The sequence below is a fragment of the Falco biarmicus genome, chromosome 8 (genome assembly GCF_023638135.1).
Source record: "Falco biarmicus isolate bFalBia1 chromosome 8, bFalBia1.pri, whole genome shotgun sequence".
In the NCBI taxonomy this organism is placed as follows: domain Eukaryota; kingdom Metazoa; phylum Chordata; class Aves; order Falconiformes; family Falconidae; genus Falco; species Falco biarmicus.
Window position 1 is genome coordinate 55,212,507 of NC_079295.1, and position 20,648 is coordinate 55,233,154.

The 20,648-nt window shown below is 43.8% G+C and overlaps 1 protein-coding gene and 1 long non-coding RNA gene across 4 annotated transcripts in view; both read left to right on the plus strand.

Moving 5' to 3' along the window:
- The window catches only part of LOC130153518 (uncharacterized), a 258,449-nt gene extending 241,337 nt beyond the window's left edge, over positions 1-17,112 (plus strand). For both annotated transcript variants that reach the window (XR_008823426.1, XR_008823425.1), the window contains exon 3: positions 12,799-17,112. This is a non-coding gene — a long non-coding RNA (uncharacterized LOC130153518). The remainder of the gene's footprint in view (positions 1-12,798) is intronic.
- Positions 17,113-17,259: 147 nt separating this feature from the next.
- CPEB4 (cytoplasmic polyadenylation element binding protein 4) overlaps positions 17,260-20,648 on the plus strand; it is a 45,282-nt gene continuing 41,893 nt past the window's right edge. The window contains exon 1 of one of the 2 annotated variants that reach the window (XM_056348114.1): positions 17,260-20,296. In XM_056348114.1, the coding sequence (XP_056204089.1) occupies positions 19,175-20,296 (1,122 nt within the window). In that variant the 5' untranslated portion in view covers positions 17,260-19,174. The remainder of the gene's footprint in view (positions 20,297-20,648) is intronic. The other variant, XM_056348115.1, reaches the window with a different exon arrangement.

Below are 20,648 nucleotides of genomic sequence, written 5' to 3' on the forward strand. Positions count from 1 at the left end.
CTTGTGTGGGTACATACTTTCTCATGTATAACCTTTCTCATCCTTCTCCCCTTGTGTCTCTCGTCAGTGGGTCTCTTAGCCTCATAAAACTTCAGGTCTTTCTCTAAAGTCACTCCAGTGCTCTTTCCTCCCTTAGCCATGATGCTTATGTCATTCCTAACCTATCTGTGAAAACTGTCAACAAGGAAACAGGTGAGTTTTGAGGAAAAAAAATGATAGTGCCTTGTCTCCAGTAAGACTGTATATTAACTGTTTGGGTAGAAAACCCGATTTTGTCTGCAGCAAAGACATACTTTTAGTTTGATTCTTGTTGACAAACAATCTGAGTTGTGGTATAGACATCTAAAAGTGTAAATTGATCATGTGGGTTTGGGTTGATGATCAAGGACTACGAAAAATTAAATGGTGCCTAGCTCTAGTACAAGTGTTATGACAGCTAAATGACATATATGAATGCTAAAAGGAGGTTTGTTTTTATACATGCATGTACATGTATATAGAAACATACCACTTTAAATATGAGTAGATGTGTATACTGCATTTCTGTGCTACATACATTCTGGACTAAGAGATCCAATCCTAGTGCAAAGGAACAGTGTCAAAAATCTGTTTTTCATTCTTGAACCTTTCAGAGACAGATTCAAACAGCTGGTTTGCGCCCAGAAAATACTAGTCTTGAGAAACGGAGGGTCACCAAATCCAATTCCCTTTTGTGGTGATTTTGATCCAGCTGTATTTAGCTTTCAAAGTTTCTTAAAAATCCAGACAAAGCCCCCATCAGTTTAGGAGAACTTCAGAAAGCAGCTCTGAAGCCTCCTAGCAACAACTGCTTAATTATCTCTGCAGGCTGGTGTTCTTGTTTTAAGCAATCGGAGAAGCAATCTGTCACCAACCTGAATGCTCACTGCTGTAATTCCCGGGTGAAGTTTCTGGTGCTCAGCAGGAGTTGCCTGTTGCAACACATTTTGCACAGAGAGCAGCGTTTGGCTTGAGGATCTACAGAACCTTGGATGAATTTCAGCTCACAGCCTACAGTAGTAGTCGACTCTGGGACAAACCACATATACCTCAGGAAAGCTGCCAGAATAAGTCAAGGCTGCACAAGAAGAAATAAGCCGGTGGGTTTTTACTGGTCCAATAGGTCAAATGTACCACTTTTACTGTCCTGAAGAACCATTTATTATGATGCCCAACCATAACGGCAGAAAGATAGCTTATTATGTTGGGTGCTAGCAGATGACCTGGGGACACTTGAATTGCTTTGCTACAGATTTATTGGGTGAACTGTGTCCAAGTCAATTGCATCGAAGTACTAAAAGATGTTTAGATGCTTGAATGCTGTTGATACCAAGATAAATTAGATTCCCAGTTCTGGTTTAGGTGCCCACCTACTCCTACTTGTCAAATGTGTCTTGCTCCATTTCCTTGCTCATTTTTCATAGGGTGCCAGGGATAAAAGACTGTGTGGCACCTGCTTCAGTGGTAAACAGCCATTTAGAAGACGCGTGTACTTTCCCTGATAGGTCTCAATTGATAAAGCAGGACATCGCAAAACCCCAGGTTAAATTAGGTTGGATTATAGAAGATTGGGTTGTAGCTACTTTTCCTTACTAATTTTGCCTTGTACTGTAGAACTCGTTTTGGTTTTTTTCTTTTCTTTTAAAATTATGCCTTTAATGCTATGATTAAAAGATTATTTTCGGAATGCAGATTAATTACATGCAGTGCAGTTGGCCCAGATATGGTGAGAAGTTGAACAACATCTCAGAGGCATTCTTATGGAATAGAGTATACATACAAAAAGTACCAGAACACCAACCTTAGGGATGGCGCAAGAACACTGCAAGAGAGGACCTGCCTTTGCTATATAAAATTCTGTTGACACTGAAGGTTAGAAAAGGTATTTGTAAACGTGTCAGCATGATCTGCCTCGTGTGATTAAATACTAGTCGGTGTGTCCTGCTGTCACTTATTAAACTTTGGCATTTACTGATAATTGTCAGGTTCCATATGTTGTTGAAATAGCTATGTTCTGCAGATGAAAATATGGATAAAAGTGGAGGAATAATTCAGCTGCGAGAAGTCAGCAGAGTCAGCTGCCTGTAGTATAACCTGGAAACACAATATGGCTTAGAAATGGGCTTGTGCGGCCTGAAGGATATAGATAGAATCTTTTATCTCTTGTCAGATATAGGCCAGAGCAGCAAAGTTCAGATCTAGTTTTGGATCACTGAACTAGTTCAATAATACCCAGCAGGAACCTGACCCCACCAGATAGTCCGTCTGTTTTGGGGGTTTTGAAGATCTGCTTCTCTTGCACACTTCTACCCCCATTAGACCAAGTTACACCAGTGTGAAGTGTAGAACTGGGTCTGGCTCCACCATCCACAGAACTGGGGGCAGGCAAACTGGAAAACCACAGAGAACATCTGCCTTTTTAGCAGGTGGAATTTGGACTGCAGCAGGGCAAGACTCAGTTCTGTTACTGAAAGATTTAATTATTGTATTTATTTTTTTATTACTAGTGGCTTCTAAGGCACCAATATGTTGTAGGATACTGTAAAAACACAGTGGAAGAAATGGTCTGAACAAACCAGAGAAGGGTTAGAATGAGCTGAAAGACCCTCCAAGGCAGAGGGGACACCGAGGTATGCAGCACAGGTGACTAGTGTGAGGGAGCAATGCGTGAAACTGGTGGAATTCTGAACGCTGGGGCTGCAGACACTGGATATTTCATGCTTCTGATGGTTTTGGTTTTTTGCTCCTCTCCCTTTACATGGCACACCTTCCATTTGTTTTTCAGAATTTCAATTGTAAACTTCAAATTCTCCTCCTCATCCTGCCTTTATCTTATTTACATCCAGGAGATTCTGTGCTTCTCTGAGGGCTGACATGCCCTGGCTTAAACTGGAGCTGCCCTGAGGATGATTTTATATTTAGTAGCTCCTTAAGAGCTGCTCTCATTTGAAGCAGCCCGGACTGCCTGATACAATATTTACTGCAGAAATCTCTCTCCTCCCTCTCCCAATCACAGTGTAATGGTAAAGCTGAGCTTGAGAAGGGGACAGAGCCTTAGCCACAGTGTGCCTGGGTAGCAGAGCCTTGGGGGCCACAGTTTCTAACCCCTTTATGCCATCAGAGTAACCCACAAGATCTGTGGTGAGGGATGAAATTCTGTCCCACAGAATCTGTTGCCAGGGGAGCACAGCTATCAGCTTGTATCATTCAGAATATACCTGTATAAAAGGCCTAACCCAGTGCAACCTCTGATATTCTGCCCGCACATGCTGGGGTGGGTTTTTCTGCATTTATTACAAGTTGTCCCCTTCTTAGAGTGGCATGTTGATTTGGAGGGCTTAAGAGAACGAGGTCTTCTGCAGGAGTGATACGAATGCAAAATCACTTGGCTTCTCCCAGTCTTTGGGCGCCAGCTTTTTAACAGGGAGCTTTCAGGAATCCACTTCTCAGTTTTTATACAGACCTCCTGGCTTCAGTATTTGGGTGCTCTGATATGACCATTGCTCCCTGTACCAAGTCCTTGTGATAGCAATGGGGTGAAGCTCTGACCTGCAGCTTTCCTCTTTCCAATGGAAAACTCCGTAGTGAAGGTTCATGGAACTGTGAAAGACCCACAGCTCTCCCTCCAGACACCCCAGTGGGCTCCAGTCTGCAGCAGGCAGGCCAGTCCCTTTTAAAATGGTCCCTATTTCAAGCCTGCGATGCTTTTAAGTATGACAGCGTGTGGGTGGGAAACAGCGTATCAGATGGAGATCTCAGCATTGTGAGCCTGCAGAATAAAGAAACGGCACAATATTGCCTCTGTGGAGAGCAGTCTTTCCTGGAACATTTGACTGAAGCCGCGACATGGGAACACAGAGACTCTGGTCTCTCTAGATTGTGTTCCTGGAAAAGCTGTTCAATTATTGATAAGGGTCACACTGACATCACCAAAAGACAGCGAGGCTCTTGCTTGCCTTTAATAATTTCTTACTCAGCAGATCTTTCGCTTACAGCTCAGCAGAATTGGCACTGCAGATTCATCAGCTGAAATACAATATGCATGCTGGAAAGACAGACTGCCCAGCTTTTTCATTTGCAAACTAGAAAGGAATATAGAGCCGGCACCCCGGGTCAGTTCTGCTCTGCAAAATGCTAACTGCCATTATGGGGTTGGCGCTACCAGGTTTTCTTTCCTGCTGATAACGTTTGGTGGTTGTTCATTGTTCAGAGCTGCTCATGAGTTCCTCCTCCCCCACTTATGACATATGCTGGAAAGGAGGATTTCCCAATAAAGGTAAAGAGAGGGGACTCATACTAATGATCCAGATCTAATTCAATTTAACATGCACTACTCTAGCTAGTAAAGCTGCTGCTGTTTTGTTCAAAGTACAGTGCTGACAGCTTATGCAGGGAGGAGCATTAACCCCATCTGTTCCTTGTACAAGGTTTAGTATTCTAAGAGAACTTTTTTAATGAGAGAGAAAGCTTTAAGCCTAAATAATATTTAAGCCCCTTTGAGACCTGGGACTGTCTTGGGTTTCTGTGAATGTGGCCCTACAGGATCAGCACCAACTGGGAAGCAGGGTGAAGTTTTGGAGGACCCTCATGAGATTCTGGCGCTCTTAAACCTGAACCCATAGCAAGTTTGGAACAGAAGTTGAACGACCACCTAAAATAAACGCATATGAAGAGTCCCTTTTTAAACCTGTTCTGTTGTTCTTTCTGACATTTCTGAGTCTCCTGGCAGTGGCTGCCATTCACCTAACTGATGGGATCACTAGCCGCCTGTGAAGTAAGGAGGCTAATGACCGAGACTCATTAGAAAATAGGAGACTCTCATATCAGCAGATCTGAATGTCAGGCAGGGCATCCTATCAGTTTGAAAACGCGAGACCTGTAACTTCCCTGAAATTCCAATTTGCTGCAAAATCAAAATGGCACCAGTGTCACGCCTGGGGAAGGGTCAGCCTGGACACGGTGTTTCACTTCGGCACTTCCATTTTGTCTGAGGTCTCTGCAGCCTCAGAAGCTATCACACCAACTGCTTTTCCACATCCAGGCAGTTGTAACAGCAAGAGGTACGTGCGTGTTCAAGGAACCTGTTTACTGTGCAAAGGTAAACAGTCAGGTTCCATTTTCACAATTACTCCTGTGTTAGAGGTAGATGCAAACATTGGGTTGCCAGTGCTACTGCGTCACAGATGCAAACAATTTTCATCAGGGTGAAAGCCCGGATGATACCACCATGGCAACCAATTTTAAATAGAAACAACAGGCCGGCTCCTTTGCTGAAATAAAGGCACAGGACCCGAAGATCTGGTTCTGTATTCCTACCACAGAGAACACAATTTTTGAGCATTCATATTTTCTGTGTTTTCACTGCTTCTTTCCTCAGAGCATCTCAACATGCTGTTTGCAATTTATATGCAGTAAATACTAATGGAATGAAGCCATCTCTGTGGGGCCAGCGGCAGTCAGAAAACAGCATGGTGGATAAGGGAAGTTCTTGCCAACTTCTTTATCTTTCCAGTTACAGAATCTTTAAGTCCCATGCAGAGAAGTCAGCCCAGTTTTTCCCTTGAAAATCTTAAAAAGATAAACAACAAATCATTAACATTGGAAAGATGAAGTGCTGAATCATGCCTCCCACACTTTAGAACTTGTGTTCCACTGAGTCTAATTATTTCACACTTGCTACATAAATCTTTGAGCAGTCTATTCCAAGAATATTCATGGCAGGGGTTGAAAAAGAGAAAGTTCTGATGAACAGTATAACATGGGGACAACAGTTCTGGTCAAGCTCACTGGAACCTCATGTTGACTTATCTCATAGGAATGGGATTTTATTTGGCCCCAGCCAACCTCAAGCAAACTTGAAATTGCTGGGAGAGCAATACAGTCAATATGCAGCTGACTGAGCATATAGAAACTGCAAGAAAATGTTGAACATATTTTTAAGCATTTTAACCAGTGTCTTTTGTGTATCTGAAATGAGGTGAAAATACGTTAAAGTCCCACTGGAGCTCTCTCTCCCTTGCTGCAGCCAGCATGCCCTTAATAGAGTCAGAGGGTGTAGAAATAGGAAATTACTTTCTGCTTTTGCTTGGGTACTGGAGATGGAGAGCTACTATTAAAAAAAAAAAAAAAAAAAAAGCAACAAACAAAACCCACAACAAAAACCCAAACCAAAAACCTAACAAAATCATTAACCTACAGCAAAATCAGGAAGGGCATGTATCAAGTACTCCACAGCTCTTAATTCTGAGAAGGAACTTCAGTGCTCTGCCATTGTTTTCCCCTGTGCAATTCTTATCTGACAGGTAGTATCAGTTGCCAGAAACGATGTGGGTTTATTCTGTACTTTGTATTCTAATATAAATGGAGCTGAATACTTGTCATAGTCCTTTGGGCAGGGCTCCCTACTGCTGCAGAGTTTAATATTAAGATTGGCAACACTAAGTTAGCTGATGTAATCCGTTCCATTACAGATATTTATGGCACGCCATATTACAATACAAAGGCAGAGGTTTAGAGACGAGAAAGATGTGACAAGCCAAAAAAGCCAGCCCATTCAAAACTGAGACTGACACTGCAGGGGTCTATTCCCCTTGCTGTACATTCACAAAAATTTCTTTTAATGCCATTAGGAGTATACGTGATGCAAAATTCAGATCAGGCATAAATCCAATGGCAACTCCACTGATGGCAGAGTCACTGCTACACATAACACTACGTCTGAAAGCAGATCTGTCTTTAACATTAGTCAGTGACTCACGGTCACCAGCATGCATTGTCCAAAGTTGCTTCTAGGTTTCCCCATTCTTTGGCCAAACATCACAAGCCTTGGCTTATTGTAGCAATGGGGGGAAGGAGCAGCATGAAGGAGTGTTTGTTCCTCTTTCTAGCAGCCTCTTTATACCCCTGCAGTAGCCCAGGAGCCGACACAGTAATCTGTGAGTTATAACAAGTCAGAAAAATATGTTCAGCTTATTTATGCTTGCAGAGTCCTGGGTATTTCCTTCTTGAATTTCTTGCTTACCCCTAAGTCTCATCAAGCCTTATCAAGCAGCTCTTTCAGATTCGAGGGCAGAAACTGAGTGACTCCCTACCTGTTTAAGAGCCCATTTCTTTCCTACAGCTCTCCTGGAGGATCCGTGGTGTCTGTTGTGCAGAATCAGCACTTTCATTAGTCTTAATGGAGCCTTTTCTTGTGGAAGACACTGGAGAGGCTTTGCATGTAACTGAGGAATTTCTATTAGAGATCATCGAGGAGATGTAACACCCCACACTGCCTGGTGCTTCTGATTTGAAGTGAAAAAAATACTGATAATGTGGTATAGACGCAGTGCTCTGTTTCTGATACAGAAGGGCCCAGCCCAAGAGCTTGTTTCCCTGAATTTCTTCCCTGAAGTTCAAGGGAGGTTGGAGCCAAAGTGCTTAACTGAACAGTCTAATTTTGTGTTTAATTTCTCAAGGATGTGGCAAAATTAGCTTTATGAAACAAATGCTGTTTGCCATACCATTAAATCAGTTTCTTGCCTTTTGCAATGACTTCTTACTGCTGTTGGTAAAAATAACGTTGCTTTTCCAGTATATCATGTAAAGTGATTTCAGCTGGTTTTTTTCCATTCCTGACCTCTGCAACGCTTGCATTTTAGACAGTTTTATACACTTATTGATTACCTGATGTACTGTTCTAATTTCTAGGAAGTAAGAACACGGCCCTTAAATCATCCAGACTCTTTGAAATGTTTTAATTTCCTCAAGTAAATAGAGCATATTTTGCCAAGAATCTTAAACGTATGATACATGGATCTGATTCCACTTTTACACAGGTCTTGTATAACTCCTTTCACTTCAGTGATATTATTCCTGATTAGCATTGAGAATCTGGGCCAGAATATGGGAAGGAGAGTGGGTTAATGCCATTTTCTCTGACACTGAGTGCTTTAAAAGCACTCTGAGACTGTAAACCATTCCCATTTCTCAGTAAGTGCCCTCTGAGAGGATTGGGAAGGATTGAAGAGTTTTTAACCAGTAAGTCGCTTGAGGTCTTTCACAAATCGGTACAGATTTAGCCATTTCTAGTGCCCCGCTATTTGGTGATTACGTATAGTCAGCAAACTGGTGGTCTCAACCACCAGTGGACAAGCGTCCATGCTACAACCGCTATCAAATTAGCTCCCTTGCTGGCAATCTGGAAGGAGGGCAAACCGAGCGTGGGTCTGGTTCTCTTCCCAGGCTTTGCAAGTTTTCTTGTCAACCAGGAAGGAACGTGTTCTGTAAAAATGCTTTACAAAGTGTATTATTCGCCTCATCCAGAACTGTCATGCTCCAGCGCCTAAATACGAAGGCTGATATTCTCTAAGAACCCCGTCAAACTCCCACACCGTAGATGACTGCTACAAGCTATAAGCACTCCCAAAATAGGGCTGGATTTTCACAGTGATAATTGAGAGCCATAACTTTCCACCAGGGAGGCTCTGTAGGTGGGAGCAACAGCAGAGACAGTAGTATCAACAGAGTCGAGGCTTCTTACCAGGATGTTATCTAATTTTATTATAGTGTATGTATTGTAATCCTATCAAAGTATACCCTTTCTTTAGTGGATGCCTCCTGTACACAGTTATAGACCCATCTTTTGCCAGTGTGAGAAGAACCCTAAGGGAGCTAAGAAAAAGACTTTACCCTTATGACTGCCTTAAGCCCTGGTTCAGGAAAATGCTCACATTCAGGACTGTGCTTAAGCTCTATGGACATTGTTGAATTGTGTTGGCTTCAGTGAACTGAAGACTAGAAAAAAAATGTTCGTGCAGGGTTTTGTTTTCCTTCAAAAGAACTGAAAAGGTTACTCAGTGCTACCACTACTAAGGAAAACCACTCATTAGCTCAGTTCTGATGTAAATATTGGAATATTTAAATGCAAGTTCAATAACGAGAAGCTAAACAGAGAAATATTCTCAGTCACTGTAAGCAATAATTGTTGTTCTTTTGGGACCACATGACCAGAAAGACTGAATCAAAGAACACTTATGGGTCACATTCTTATTCAGTGCACCACTGCCTCAATCAAATAACGCCAGAGTTGCATTGCAGCAGTTGCTGTTGAGATCAGAATCTGCATATAGATATCCTGTCTCTCAAGTTCTAAAAGTACTGTTATATTTCAAGTCAAAGAGAAAAGAGAGAACAAATAACACAATTTATTGCTGCAGATTATTTTTATGCCTGTGTGCTCCATTTAAGAGAATAATCTGTAAATGACTTATTATCAAGAAAAGTTATTTGTTTGCACTAATCAAGCCTTAAACTTGGAGGCATAATATGGAGCTAATTATTTTTAACTAACTAATCAACATGTTTCATTCATAAGTTGGGATTTATCAATATAGCACATGAAAGGAGAGAACATATTATTATTTCAATTTAGATAATATGCAAAAAGCACTATGTTTGTAATGACCTGCTTTCACTGAATATAATCAAGCTCCAAAGCTCCATTACAGGCTGGAAATAGCAGCAGCTTACTTTAATGAGATTTCTGGCTCTGGGCCCCAGCTGTTCTACGCAAGGCTCTCCCTTTGCTCTATGACCTACCAATATGTGCTGTCACCAGTAATGAGACAGGACCTATTTCCTAACATGGGGAAAAATTGGAAAGCATGAGTTCATTCTACTCTGTTGGTGGAAACACACCCTCTTTCCCCTGCAAGGGAGAAGGAGGGGAACGCTGAATATGCAACTTCCCCACCCCCATCCCCCCCTCCCATGCCAGTGGAAATATGACATGAAACCCATAAGGTAGAGAATTCAAAGGTAAGATCCAAACTCTCATCTGACCTCGTCCCCTTAGCACACAGAAAAACAACATTCATTGGGCACAGCGTCTCTCTCCCCTGTGAAGTACCCCAGCAGAGCACGCTATATTACCCGCAGGCCATGGGGAAGGGGGAACAGTAGTGGTCTTAGGCTCTGAATTTTATGGATTTTGTGGAATTATGCTCATCTCGGAGCCGTGTTGGGAATATGCCAGGAGCCAAAGAGCTGCATTTGATTTGCCTAAAATGGAGCAGATTACCACTGCTCTCCTTTTTAATAAAGGAGATGCAGCCTGGAGACTACAGATTCCAGCAAGCAATGCTCCAAGAGGAGCCGAGCAGCCCAGGCATCCGCTCCGGACACAGCATGGCACACCGGTACCCAGCCTCAAGCGCTCCAGCCTGGAATGCTGCAGTAAGGGGTACCGTGCCTTCCCGGGGGGGAAGAAAAAAAAAAAGACCCAAGCTCATTTTGGTCACTCTGAATTGGACTCCTCATATTGTTCTTTTTGCTTTTTCATTATTATATCCCACACTTTTTGGAAATTCTGTTCTTGAAAATGATTAGCTAACATTTGGAGGGTTTTATGCTATTTTTATCCTTAAGCTGTCACTTGGATTCATTAACACTTTGCACGTGAACCTGGCTTTTTTTTTTTTAGGACAAGAAGCCACTGTTTTTTTCCCCAAATAGCATTGTTAAGTATTTCAGGAATCTAAAATCCACAAACTATTTCTGTGCCCTGAATACAAACCTCTTTGGAAAAAGCCGATGAACATTTTAGTCAGAAAATTGGAAGGTGTGTGCTTAATGCACTTTCAAATTAAACGATTTGGTGCTTTTCAATTTGTCTTTTTGCCCTTCCCAAATACCCAAAGGCACTAGCCCACTTTGTAAATGAGTAGGCTATGAAATCTTATTTTGAGAAATGAAGGTGTCACTGAGTTGCAGTAAAAATAATACTTAGTACCAGTGCACTTTGTAAACCCTCACTAATTGGCCCTTGCAACAGCCCTGATGCATTCCTCCTTTATTAACAGGAATAACCAATTATTTTATTTTAGAAGTAGGGAAAAAAACCTCAAACCCAAGAAACTGAGAAGCTGTTGCTACAGCATGAACAGCTTCTTTGCCATTAAATGCACTGAACAACGACTGCCTTCCAGGTGCCTCCTGGACAACTGGTGGGTGCCCATGGACTGGCTGTCCTGGTACGCCTGGGGCTGGCTCGCCCACTGTGCTCCTGCTCAGCCTCCCAAATATTTGGAAAACGGCACCCTGGCTGTGCCCAAGGCTGTGCTTGCAGGCTAACAGTGTTCACAGCAGGTGACCCTGCCCTGAAAGGGGCTTGGGGCAGCCGTTAGCATACAGACCAGGCGCCACAGAGCTATCTCCCTCTCGCTTCCCCCATGGATGCAATGCTGTGATGCAGCTGGGATCAAAATTTAGGAGCTTTCAGCTTCAGAAATCCCATCTTAGCACAGAGATACGTGAGGCTCTCTGCGAAAGCCTGCAGTGGGTAGACAAATACCCCTTGTGTGCTTTTTCTCTTAGACAATTTCAGAAATAAGATTATAAAATTAGGTTTCAGATTTGTATTTTAAAGTTCTCTATCTGTGTGGAATTTTTTATCCAGCTTGAGGAAGCGGTATCCTTAAATGAAAAAAAGACTCATTTCCAAAGGCCACATCACCAGATTTTGAAGTACAGTGGTAAGAACGCCACTATCTTTGCAACACTACCTATTTCCTCGTTTAAATTATTTATGTATTTATTGTATTTTACATGAGCCATGGAAGCTAGAAGCATTTTTGCAGTGTCAGGTCATTCTAAAGTACATTCCATACGAAGAATAGGGCTGGAAAATACAGTTGTACGTAATACTGTTCATTAATATTACATAATTACTGCACACAAAATAGTTCTCTGGGCAGTGATAAGATTTTTTTTATAAAGACAAAAGACTCCAAGGCAATGTGCTCCATTAAGGGGTTGCCTAACATATGAGGGTGTATCACTATATAGTACCTTCTCCCAGCTGCAGAAGAATGACAAAGCTAGCTTAGCCAAATGAAGCCGTTAGCATGTATAATGTGTTTTATACAAGAGTTAAATGGTTTACTGGGTTTATAAAATCATTCTTTGATATTGCAGTGACCAAGCTGAGACATGATGTAGCAAACAGCAGTTGCAGCTGCATCAGCACAGAAATGAACTGTTGGATGTTCTCTCTGGCCTAGAGAACATTTTCTGCAGTTTTGAAAATTGCTCTGAAAAAAAAAAAAAATCTCGATGTGTAGGTAGGCTAATAGTAGCTACTGACAGCTTGCCTAGAGTTTTTAGCTCAGCCTTCCTGGAGCAATTGTTTAGGATAAAACGTTGATGCAGCTTTTTAGTCCACTGCTTGCCTTTATTATCACTGAATGTGAGCACAGCCCACATCTTACATGATACATTAGACCTAAAGTAATGTGGAGGAACACCGGAGTGACTAATAATGCCACAAATGATCCCTCTGAATTTTAGTATAGCCCAGTGCACCTTTCCTATAGTCCCTGTGCTGTAAGTATAGTGTTAATTTTGACTTTTAATTAATTGATTTACTAAATCGTGTTAACATGCTGTAGACTGTTGTAGGGACAAGACACAACCACCATTATTAATATAAACTGGAGAGCTGGACATCCTGATAAGGCTTTTGACATTGAAGAAATCATCAGGCAGGCCTTGTTAGTTTTTGCTACACAAGATGCAGCTGGTAATTCTGCTGCTAGAAAAGAGAATCTTATCCTCCTTCTGCTCCTATTTTTTCAAAGGCAGAAGATGACTTTAAATGTATGGCAGTGAGACTTGAATTCTCAGTTTCCCCACCAATGGTGTTAAATAGGTGCATCGGTCTGATGTGTAATCGGCAATGTGTGCAGTGTTAACGTTTGAAGTTCGTGTGTTGAGTCACCAAGGGTTCACCTTTCTTTCCAGATGACACCGTGACAGCTGCAATCAGCAGATGCATGAGAGCTGACAGTCCTTTGATTTCAAAAAGAGAGGGTTGCTGGCAAGGCGTTTTCCATAAGGAGTTCCTTCTAAGCTCTGTAAGTCATTTCACTTCTTAGCTCAATAGGACCTTGATTTGATAACACTCAGGGTATATCACAAACGGCACATCTGCTCTCCCGGAGTCTCCCAGGATGAGGGGTGTGACTGAGCTGGAAAGGCTGCTTCTTGGGGATTCCATTTTTTTCAGGTTTAGTTTATCTGTGAGCTCATTCTATTAAATTGTCGTTAACCATTCCACATCTTATGGGTCATATAACCTTACCAAGGCTATGTGGTCTGCGTGACAAAATTGTTCTGTTTTGCCCTGAAGATTTCCCTCTTTGCTGTGTTTCGTTGCGCGTGTAACACTGAAAGGGTGAACGGGCGCTACACCAAACCCAAGCAAACCACAGATCTCAAAGATTGTTTCTGACCGAGTAAAATTGAGCAAACAGATTTTTCTACACCAGTTCAGCCATCCTCAGTTTTTCCTGTGACCTCAGTCACAGTCAAGCACTTACTGGGTGACGTGTTACGGTGAGACTGTCAGAATAAAAGCCGGTTAAGAAATCTACTCCTCAAAGGAGAGCAATATGCTCCCACTTGTGATTTAGTCTCGCAGTGAAGAGGTTGTCAAGCGGGTTGCAGTCCTGGTGGTTGATTCTGGGGGGAGCCTGCCTAGTGCCCAGCGCCATTGACAGACATCAGCTAAAGCTGCCTAAAACGATGTCAGCTGGAGTGGCCAGGGGAATCCTCTCCTGTAAGGTAGCCACAAGAGTTAAAGCGCTTCCAGAAGTGAATCCATTAGATGCTGATAGTGATTAGTGGAAGGTACCACGATGACTAAAAGTACTTCAAGTGTAATTCAGTCTGAAACCCCTTTTAGCTGAAAAGTGTTAGATACATCACGGCTGAGCTGCAGGTATCTGTTTGGTGGATGTGGCAGCTAATCTGGGCACTGAATCTCACAGCTGTATGCGAGCAAATGCTACTGAAAAAACTCTTCTTCCTTCCCATTGAAAATATTCTTGGATATTTATTGTTGCAGTAAAGGGAAATTTAGGATTAGATTTCTAAATTAGTTGGATTCACATTATTTTGGTGCCCAAGGGTTTGTTTGTTTTTGTTTTTTTTTAATTATTTGGATCTTATGTTTCAAGTTTCATCCAAAAGTTAAGTCATGGCATAAGCTACAGGAAAATCAGTGTGTCACTTACTACACGATAAGGGGTTAATTTGACTGCACAAAGACTTGAGCTTATGGCTTGAGTGATTTCAAAAATCTTCCTTATACCATTAGCTATCTGTTGAATTAGAGTAGTAGGGTTTTAGGAATGCTTGTCACTATTTTTGTGTGTCTGTAATGAAAAGCAACAGCCATAGTATCTTCACCACTCCATGGAAACCAGCTTAGTTTTGCAGTATTAGACAGCTGGGAAAGGAAGATTCTCTCCTGTAAAACAAGGTGGTAAATGAAACGCTATTGCTATTAAAAGTAATAAATTTTAAAAGGTTGGACAAATTTTTAAACTGATCATGCAGTTGATTTGATGATTAGTTTCTGCAAAACTTACGTGGCAAATCAAAAAAATCCTGTTGGTTTTCATGCATTCCAAATAAAGTTCAGACACATTGTTTGCAAGTCTCTTCACACGATCTGGCCATCAGAGTGCCAACTTCCTCACAGGTTGCTAAATGCACTTATTTATAGACACTACTGATATTTTTCAGTGGTTATTCTTCTTTGCAACTAATGTAGTGACTGCAATTCCTGCATATTGTTCAGGCATTTTTCCTCAAAGAGGTTGAATAAAACGACACAAATCCTGCTGGGCAGCTGATACCATCAAAATGTCAGCCCTTAAGAAATGTCCCATGGTTTCAGCAAACCATGTTTGTCAAGCAAAGTGATTAGAGTCAGATTTTGGAAGTTCTGCTCATATCACTCAGTTGATCTGCATCTACCCTAACGCACTGCAAGGGTGTGCCTGAAATTAAATTAAGGCCATCTACTCAGTCTTTCCCAAACTATTCACGTAATAGTAATCTACTTCTGGAGCCAGGTTCATAGCTTCTTGACAGAAGTGCTTGTTATCCCTAAATGTGATGATGATAATAATAACTGTATGACTAGAAAAATACAGAGAAAAATAATACTTAGTATCAGATGGGACTCACATAGGTTGCAAACAGTAAACAAAAGGGGAAATTACAACCCAGTAATTACACATTCACAGACAATGATGCTTGCACCATATGTAAACAAGTCCATTTTCACACACGGAACGTATATACGATTGCAAAGAAAGGGTTTATTTGATAAAACTGTTCAGAATGATTGGGTTTGTAAAAGTATCTGTATCATTCAAATTATCATCCAAATTTATAATCAGGTGACTGAGTAGGCTGGAAAGAGTCTTGAAGGAAGTAGTAGTGGACACTCCACTACTCAATGGGTATTATTCAGGACGTGTTTCTGCATGTTTCCTTTTCCACTTGATTTTTCTACATATAGCTATTTTAATTTCACTATTTTTTCTTCTTTAATTTTGAACTATATTTTTATTTGCATATCTTAATTTGTAGATGTGCAAAAAGGGCACCCATCCCAGAAGTGAACAATTTTACAACATGGATCTGTAACAGACAAACATTTTGATGCTTGCCCTCGAACAATCCACATTTCTGTGCAAGAATAAATTTTAAAGCCTGTGTCAGTTTTGGATCCACAGTTGTGCCCATAGACCATGTAACTGTATATACAGAAAGCCAATCGGATGTACAATGTGTGCTGTTATCCATCCAGTAACCGCAGTTGAAGTAAAATTGGAATTTCTCTTTGTATGCCTGGCAGCTGGGGACAACAGAGCCCATTGCTTTTATAGAATTTGCTATGTGTGATGAAGTAATAATCACTAAATGCTTAATAAGTAACACTGCTATATAAAATACATGCTGAATTAATATTTTATATTGTATAACTTGCTGTAATACGCATTCACTTTTAATCCAAAGCTTCCTAAAAATGTATTAGAAACCAGGGCCTTTGTGTTAGTCACTGGGACAGAATTTCTCACTGGGGTGACCTGCTCCTGAGGTAGCACGCACGCACGCACTCAGGCCAGCTTTACACCAGGCTGAGGTGAAGGTATGGTGGTCCAGGAGGCACCACACAAGCCACAGAAAACTTCAAGATACCAGAGTAACGCAGCAAAGGCCCTTTCTTCCCACCACCACCCCAGCTCTGAGAGCTGCGCTCCAGTGCAAATGCGCCTCTGTAATCCCCCTCCCCATAAACACTTCTATTTATAGTGCTTAAAATGTTGTAATGGCCTCATCCATCATCCTGAAAGATGAGACCTGCTGGCTGTCACAGCTCAAACCTCCTGCCCCTTTATTGACAAATACGGCTGAAAATCAGAAAAATCCGCCTGCAGCCCATGCGACAGGCAGCAGCTCCCCTGGCGCTGGGCAGGGAGGACACGGCCGGCACCGCTTGGGCCCTGCGGCACGAACCATCCCTGAGTAACTGCCATTTACTGCCCATTTATTTGTTTCCCTCTGTGCCTCTCTTTCACTAACTAGTTTTTTTGCCTTTTTCAGAACCAAAAAACCACAAGTTATTTGGGAAAGCCTTTAAAATACCTCCGTGAGTTGGAGTTTCAAAAGATTTTTAGAATGACAAACTCAGAAAACTCCCAAAGGTTTCCACATCTTTTTATTATGACCCTCTGCCATGGTATCCCAGTTCCATGTTTCAAGAGCCAAAAAGCAAGTATCACTCAGGTATTGTGGTATTTTCTCCACGTAAGTTGCCCTCTGAACACTGTTACATTATTTTGCTGACTTGTTCCACGAGCAAGATGGTGCAAATGTGGTGGCCTGGGCAGTTGAGGGGGGACAAGGTTCACCTCAGCCCCTGGGCGCCAAAGGGTGTTATAAACAGGCAGCGTTTCAGGTAGGATTTTATTTTTAGATATTAGCCATGACACTGCTGCAGGGAACGACCATCAATGGACACCGGCTTGGGGTGCCCCCGAGCAGCCTGGCCCCGCCGCCAGCCCTGCGCCCAGGCGGACGACCTGCCCTCCACAAAGATGGCCGCTCGAGGCGGGAACCGTTCTCCTCAGTCCAAGATGGCTGCCCCGCCGAGCATTCCGTCTTGACCTTTTGCCCATACTTAGGATGGCTGCCGAGCTGCAGGCGATATTCCAAAACCAAAAGTGGCCGCCCCGGACAGGGTGTTCCCTGCCCCTACCAAAGATGGCGGCACGAAGAGGGGGGCGGGGGCGCGGCGGGGCGGGGCCTCCGGCCGGGGAGCCGGGCCCGGGGGCGGGGCGGGGGCGCGCCCGCCGCCGAACCGGAAGTGCCGCGCTGCCTCCTCCAGCTGGTTGTCATTTCGTGCGGCAGCTCGGTCTTGAGGAGACGGGGCTCGGCAGCGGCCGGGTGGGGAGGAGGGAGGCACCGGCTGCGGCACCGAGGCAGGAAGCGGCGGCCGCTGGGGGGGTGGGGGGAGGGGAAGGAGACAGGAAAAAAAAAAAAAAAAAAAAGAAAAGAAAAAGAGGCAAAACAAGGCGGCAGCAGCAGCGGAGGCTCAGCGCGGAGGACCCGTCGCAGCCAGGCTCGCCGGCTACCGAAGCGCCTCCCGACTCTCCGGAGCCGGTGTCGCGGCAGCCCTCCCCCCCTCTCCTGTGGCTCTCGCCTGCGGAGCCTCCCCCCTCCTTTCAGCTCCCGGCAGCAGCGTCCCCCACGGCGACCCTCCCGGTGCCCGGCCGGTTTACATGAGGGGGAAGGAAGCCCGCCTGGAGCCGAGAAGACGCGCAGCAGCTGGGGAAGGACTGCTCCGAGGAGCCGCCGCCGCCGCCGGACCCCGCGCCCCGGTTAGTCCGCCGGGTCCCCCCTCCGCTGCGCCCAGCGGCCGAGCCCCTGCCCCGTAATCTCCGGGCGATTTGGGAGAACCGGTTAAACGCCTTCCATGGGGGAGAGAGGAGCCCGGCCCCCCGCCGCCTGCACCTTCCCCTCCCTGCCGGAGGCTGCTCCTCTCCTGAGGTAAAAAATATCCCTCCTGCCTTCCCCGCCACCAGGACTCTTGTGAGGGAGGGGGGACACCGCGGGGGACACCCCACAGCCGGGGCCTGGCGAGCCGAGCCTGCCAGCGCCGCCCCTGCCCCGCTGGATGCCTGGTCCCTGAGGAGGAACAACACACACACGCGTACCCGCCCGGCCTTTCAGCCAGGGGCTCGCTCGTCTGCGGGGAACCCCCGTATCTCGGTGGAAGGAGGCGAGCCCCGCACCAGAAACCACCCTCCCAGCAGCAGTGAGAGCAAGAAAACCTCCTTCCCCTTCCTCCTGCACAACTCGCTGTCCCCTCCCCTCCCTTTTCCCGAACGGTGAATGCTCATTTCTGAGATGTAAATCTGCCTCTTCGGACAGCCAGGACTCATATGAAGGACACGCAAATATTGGATCATAAATAAGAAGCGAGTCTGGCGAGCTCAGAAACCCAGCCCAAAACGAGCAGCATCAAGAATCCACCCTTCTCCTGCACAACTCACTCCCCACCCAACACACATAGAATACTAATTTCCTGAGATAAGATCTTACCCCTTTAAACAACCACACGCGCGCGCGCACACACACACACACAGAGTGCATATTATTACTAAATATAATAGGTTAAACCCAGCAGCACGGGAAAAAGCCTCTTCTGCAACTCACTCTTCCTTTTCACCCTTCTGAATGCTGAGATCCTGAGGTAAATTTTTCCCTTACCCACAGCAAAGACTCTTTTTGAACAGGACACAAATATATATTAGATTATAGAGATGTATTAAATTATTCCAGATTTAAATCTATTTTTTGCTGCCAAGGGGTCGGGGGACCAGACGTCATTGTATATTATTTTTTTTTCCTTCCCTCTTAACTCATTTATGGGCGAGTCAAGGCTGCTGAGGAGGAAAAAAACAGGATAGTTAGAATCTCTTTATCCTTATTCCCCAGAAGCTTTTTCTCTTATTGCTGTGCATTTCCTTTAGAAAAAGGAAGCCTCTTATTTTGTGAACCAAAGATTTATTTTTCCCTTCCTCCTGGCCAAAGGAAGGAAACAGACACAAATTGACATATTTAAATAGTTGAAGAGATCTATCTTTTGCAAAAAACGAGCATCTTTATCCAAATCTGAAATAAATAGCGTGGAGGGAGAAACTGGAATATCTAGCTAAAAACAGGATACTTACTAATCTCGCCTCAGAAGAGGACAAGGTAAACACTAAACATCAACTTGTTCTTACAGGGAGGATTCAAACCCTAAATATAATAAATGGGGGATTACGGGTTTGGAGTGTTAGTGCAAAACAACACTGGAAATAAGTCAGCTTTTCCAGTCAGATTTCATCCACATCTGCAGCCTCCACACCATCATCAAAATGCAACCCCCAGCCCTGCTGCTTTTATAAATAATAACACAGCTGCCAATGGCAGTAGTGCTGGGTCAGCTTGGCTCTTTCCTGCTCCAGCTGCCCATAATATTCAGGATGAGATTCTGGGGTCAGAAAAATCTAAAACTCAGCAACAGGAAAAGCAAGAGTCCCTAGAAAAACAGCAGCTTTCCCCTGGTCAAAGTCAGGAAGCAGGCATGCTCTCTGAACCTGAGAAAGCTAAAACTGAAGAAAATCAGGGCGATAATTCTTCAGAGAACGGCAATGGAAAGGAGAAAATAAGAATAGAATCGCCGGTATTAACAGGATTTGATTATCAAGAAGCTTCGGGGCTAGGTACTTCGACACAGCCCTTGACATCCACTGCATCTTCTCTGACTGGTTTTAGTAACTGGTCTGCAGCTATAGCTCCTTCTTCTTCTACAATAATCAATGAAGATGCAAGTTTTTTTCACCAGGGAGGGGTCCCTACTGCCTCAGCTAATAATGGTGCTCTGCTGTTTCAGAATTTTCCACATCACGTCAGCCCTGGCTTTGGTGGTAGCTTTTCCCCCCAAATTGGACCCCTCTCTCAACACCACCCTCATCACCCCCATTTTCAGCATCATCACAATCAGCATCAGCAACAGAGGAGGTCTCCTGCAAGTCCTCATCCACCTCCATTCACACATAGAAATGCTGCTTTTAATCAATTGCCTCATTTGGCTAATAATCTTAACAAGCCACCTTCTCCATGGAGCAGCTACCAAAGTCCATCGCCTACACCATCTTCGTGGAGCCCTGGTGGCGGTGGATACGGTGGGTGGGGTGGGTCCCAAGGTCGAGACCACCGCAGGGGACTGAACGGAGGGATAACACCCTTGAACTCCATCTCGCCCTTAAAGAAGAATTTTGCAAGTAATCATATCCAGTTGCAGAAATATGCTCGACCCAGCTCGGCCTTTGCTCCAAAGTCATGGATGGAAGACAGTTTGAATAGAGCTGACAACATTTTTCCTTTTCAGGTGAGCACGCTGTTATATCCATAAGAAAAATAACACGTAGGTGCATTTAAAATGACCTAGAAAGAGTCTGGTGTTTCAACAGTACATCTGATTGTATGACTTAATGCGCTTGCAACTAAAAAAAAAATATATGGCTTACTTGAAATGTCATCGTGTGAATTACTCTCTGAGCTGTGAATCATGGTGGGTTTTTTTCAATAGTGCTAGTCATGTAAGTATTTGTTGCCCACCACTCGTCTGTATTAGCCAGTTTTGTCCAGCTTAATACTTAAGACACATTCAGAAATAGCTGATGAGCAAACATAGTTACAAGTAGCAAGTATATCTACAAAAAGGAGTAAGGAAAAAAGTG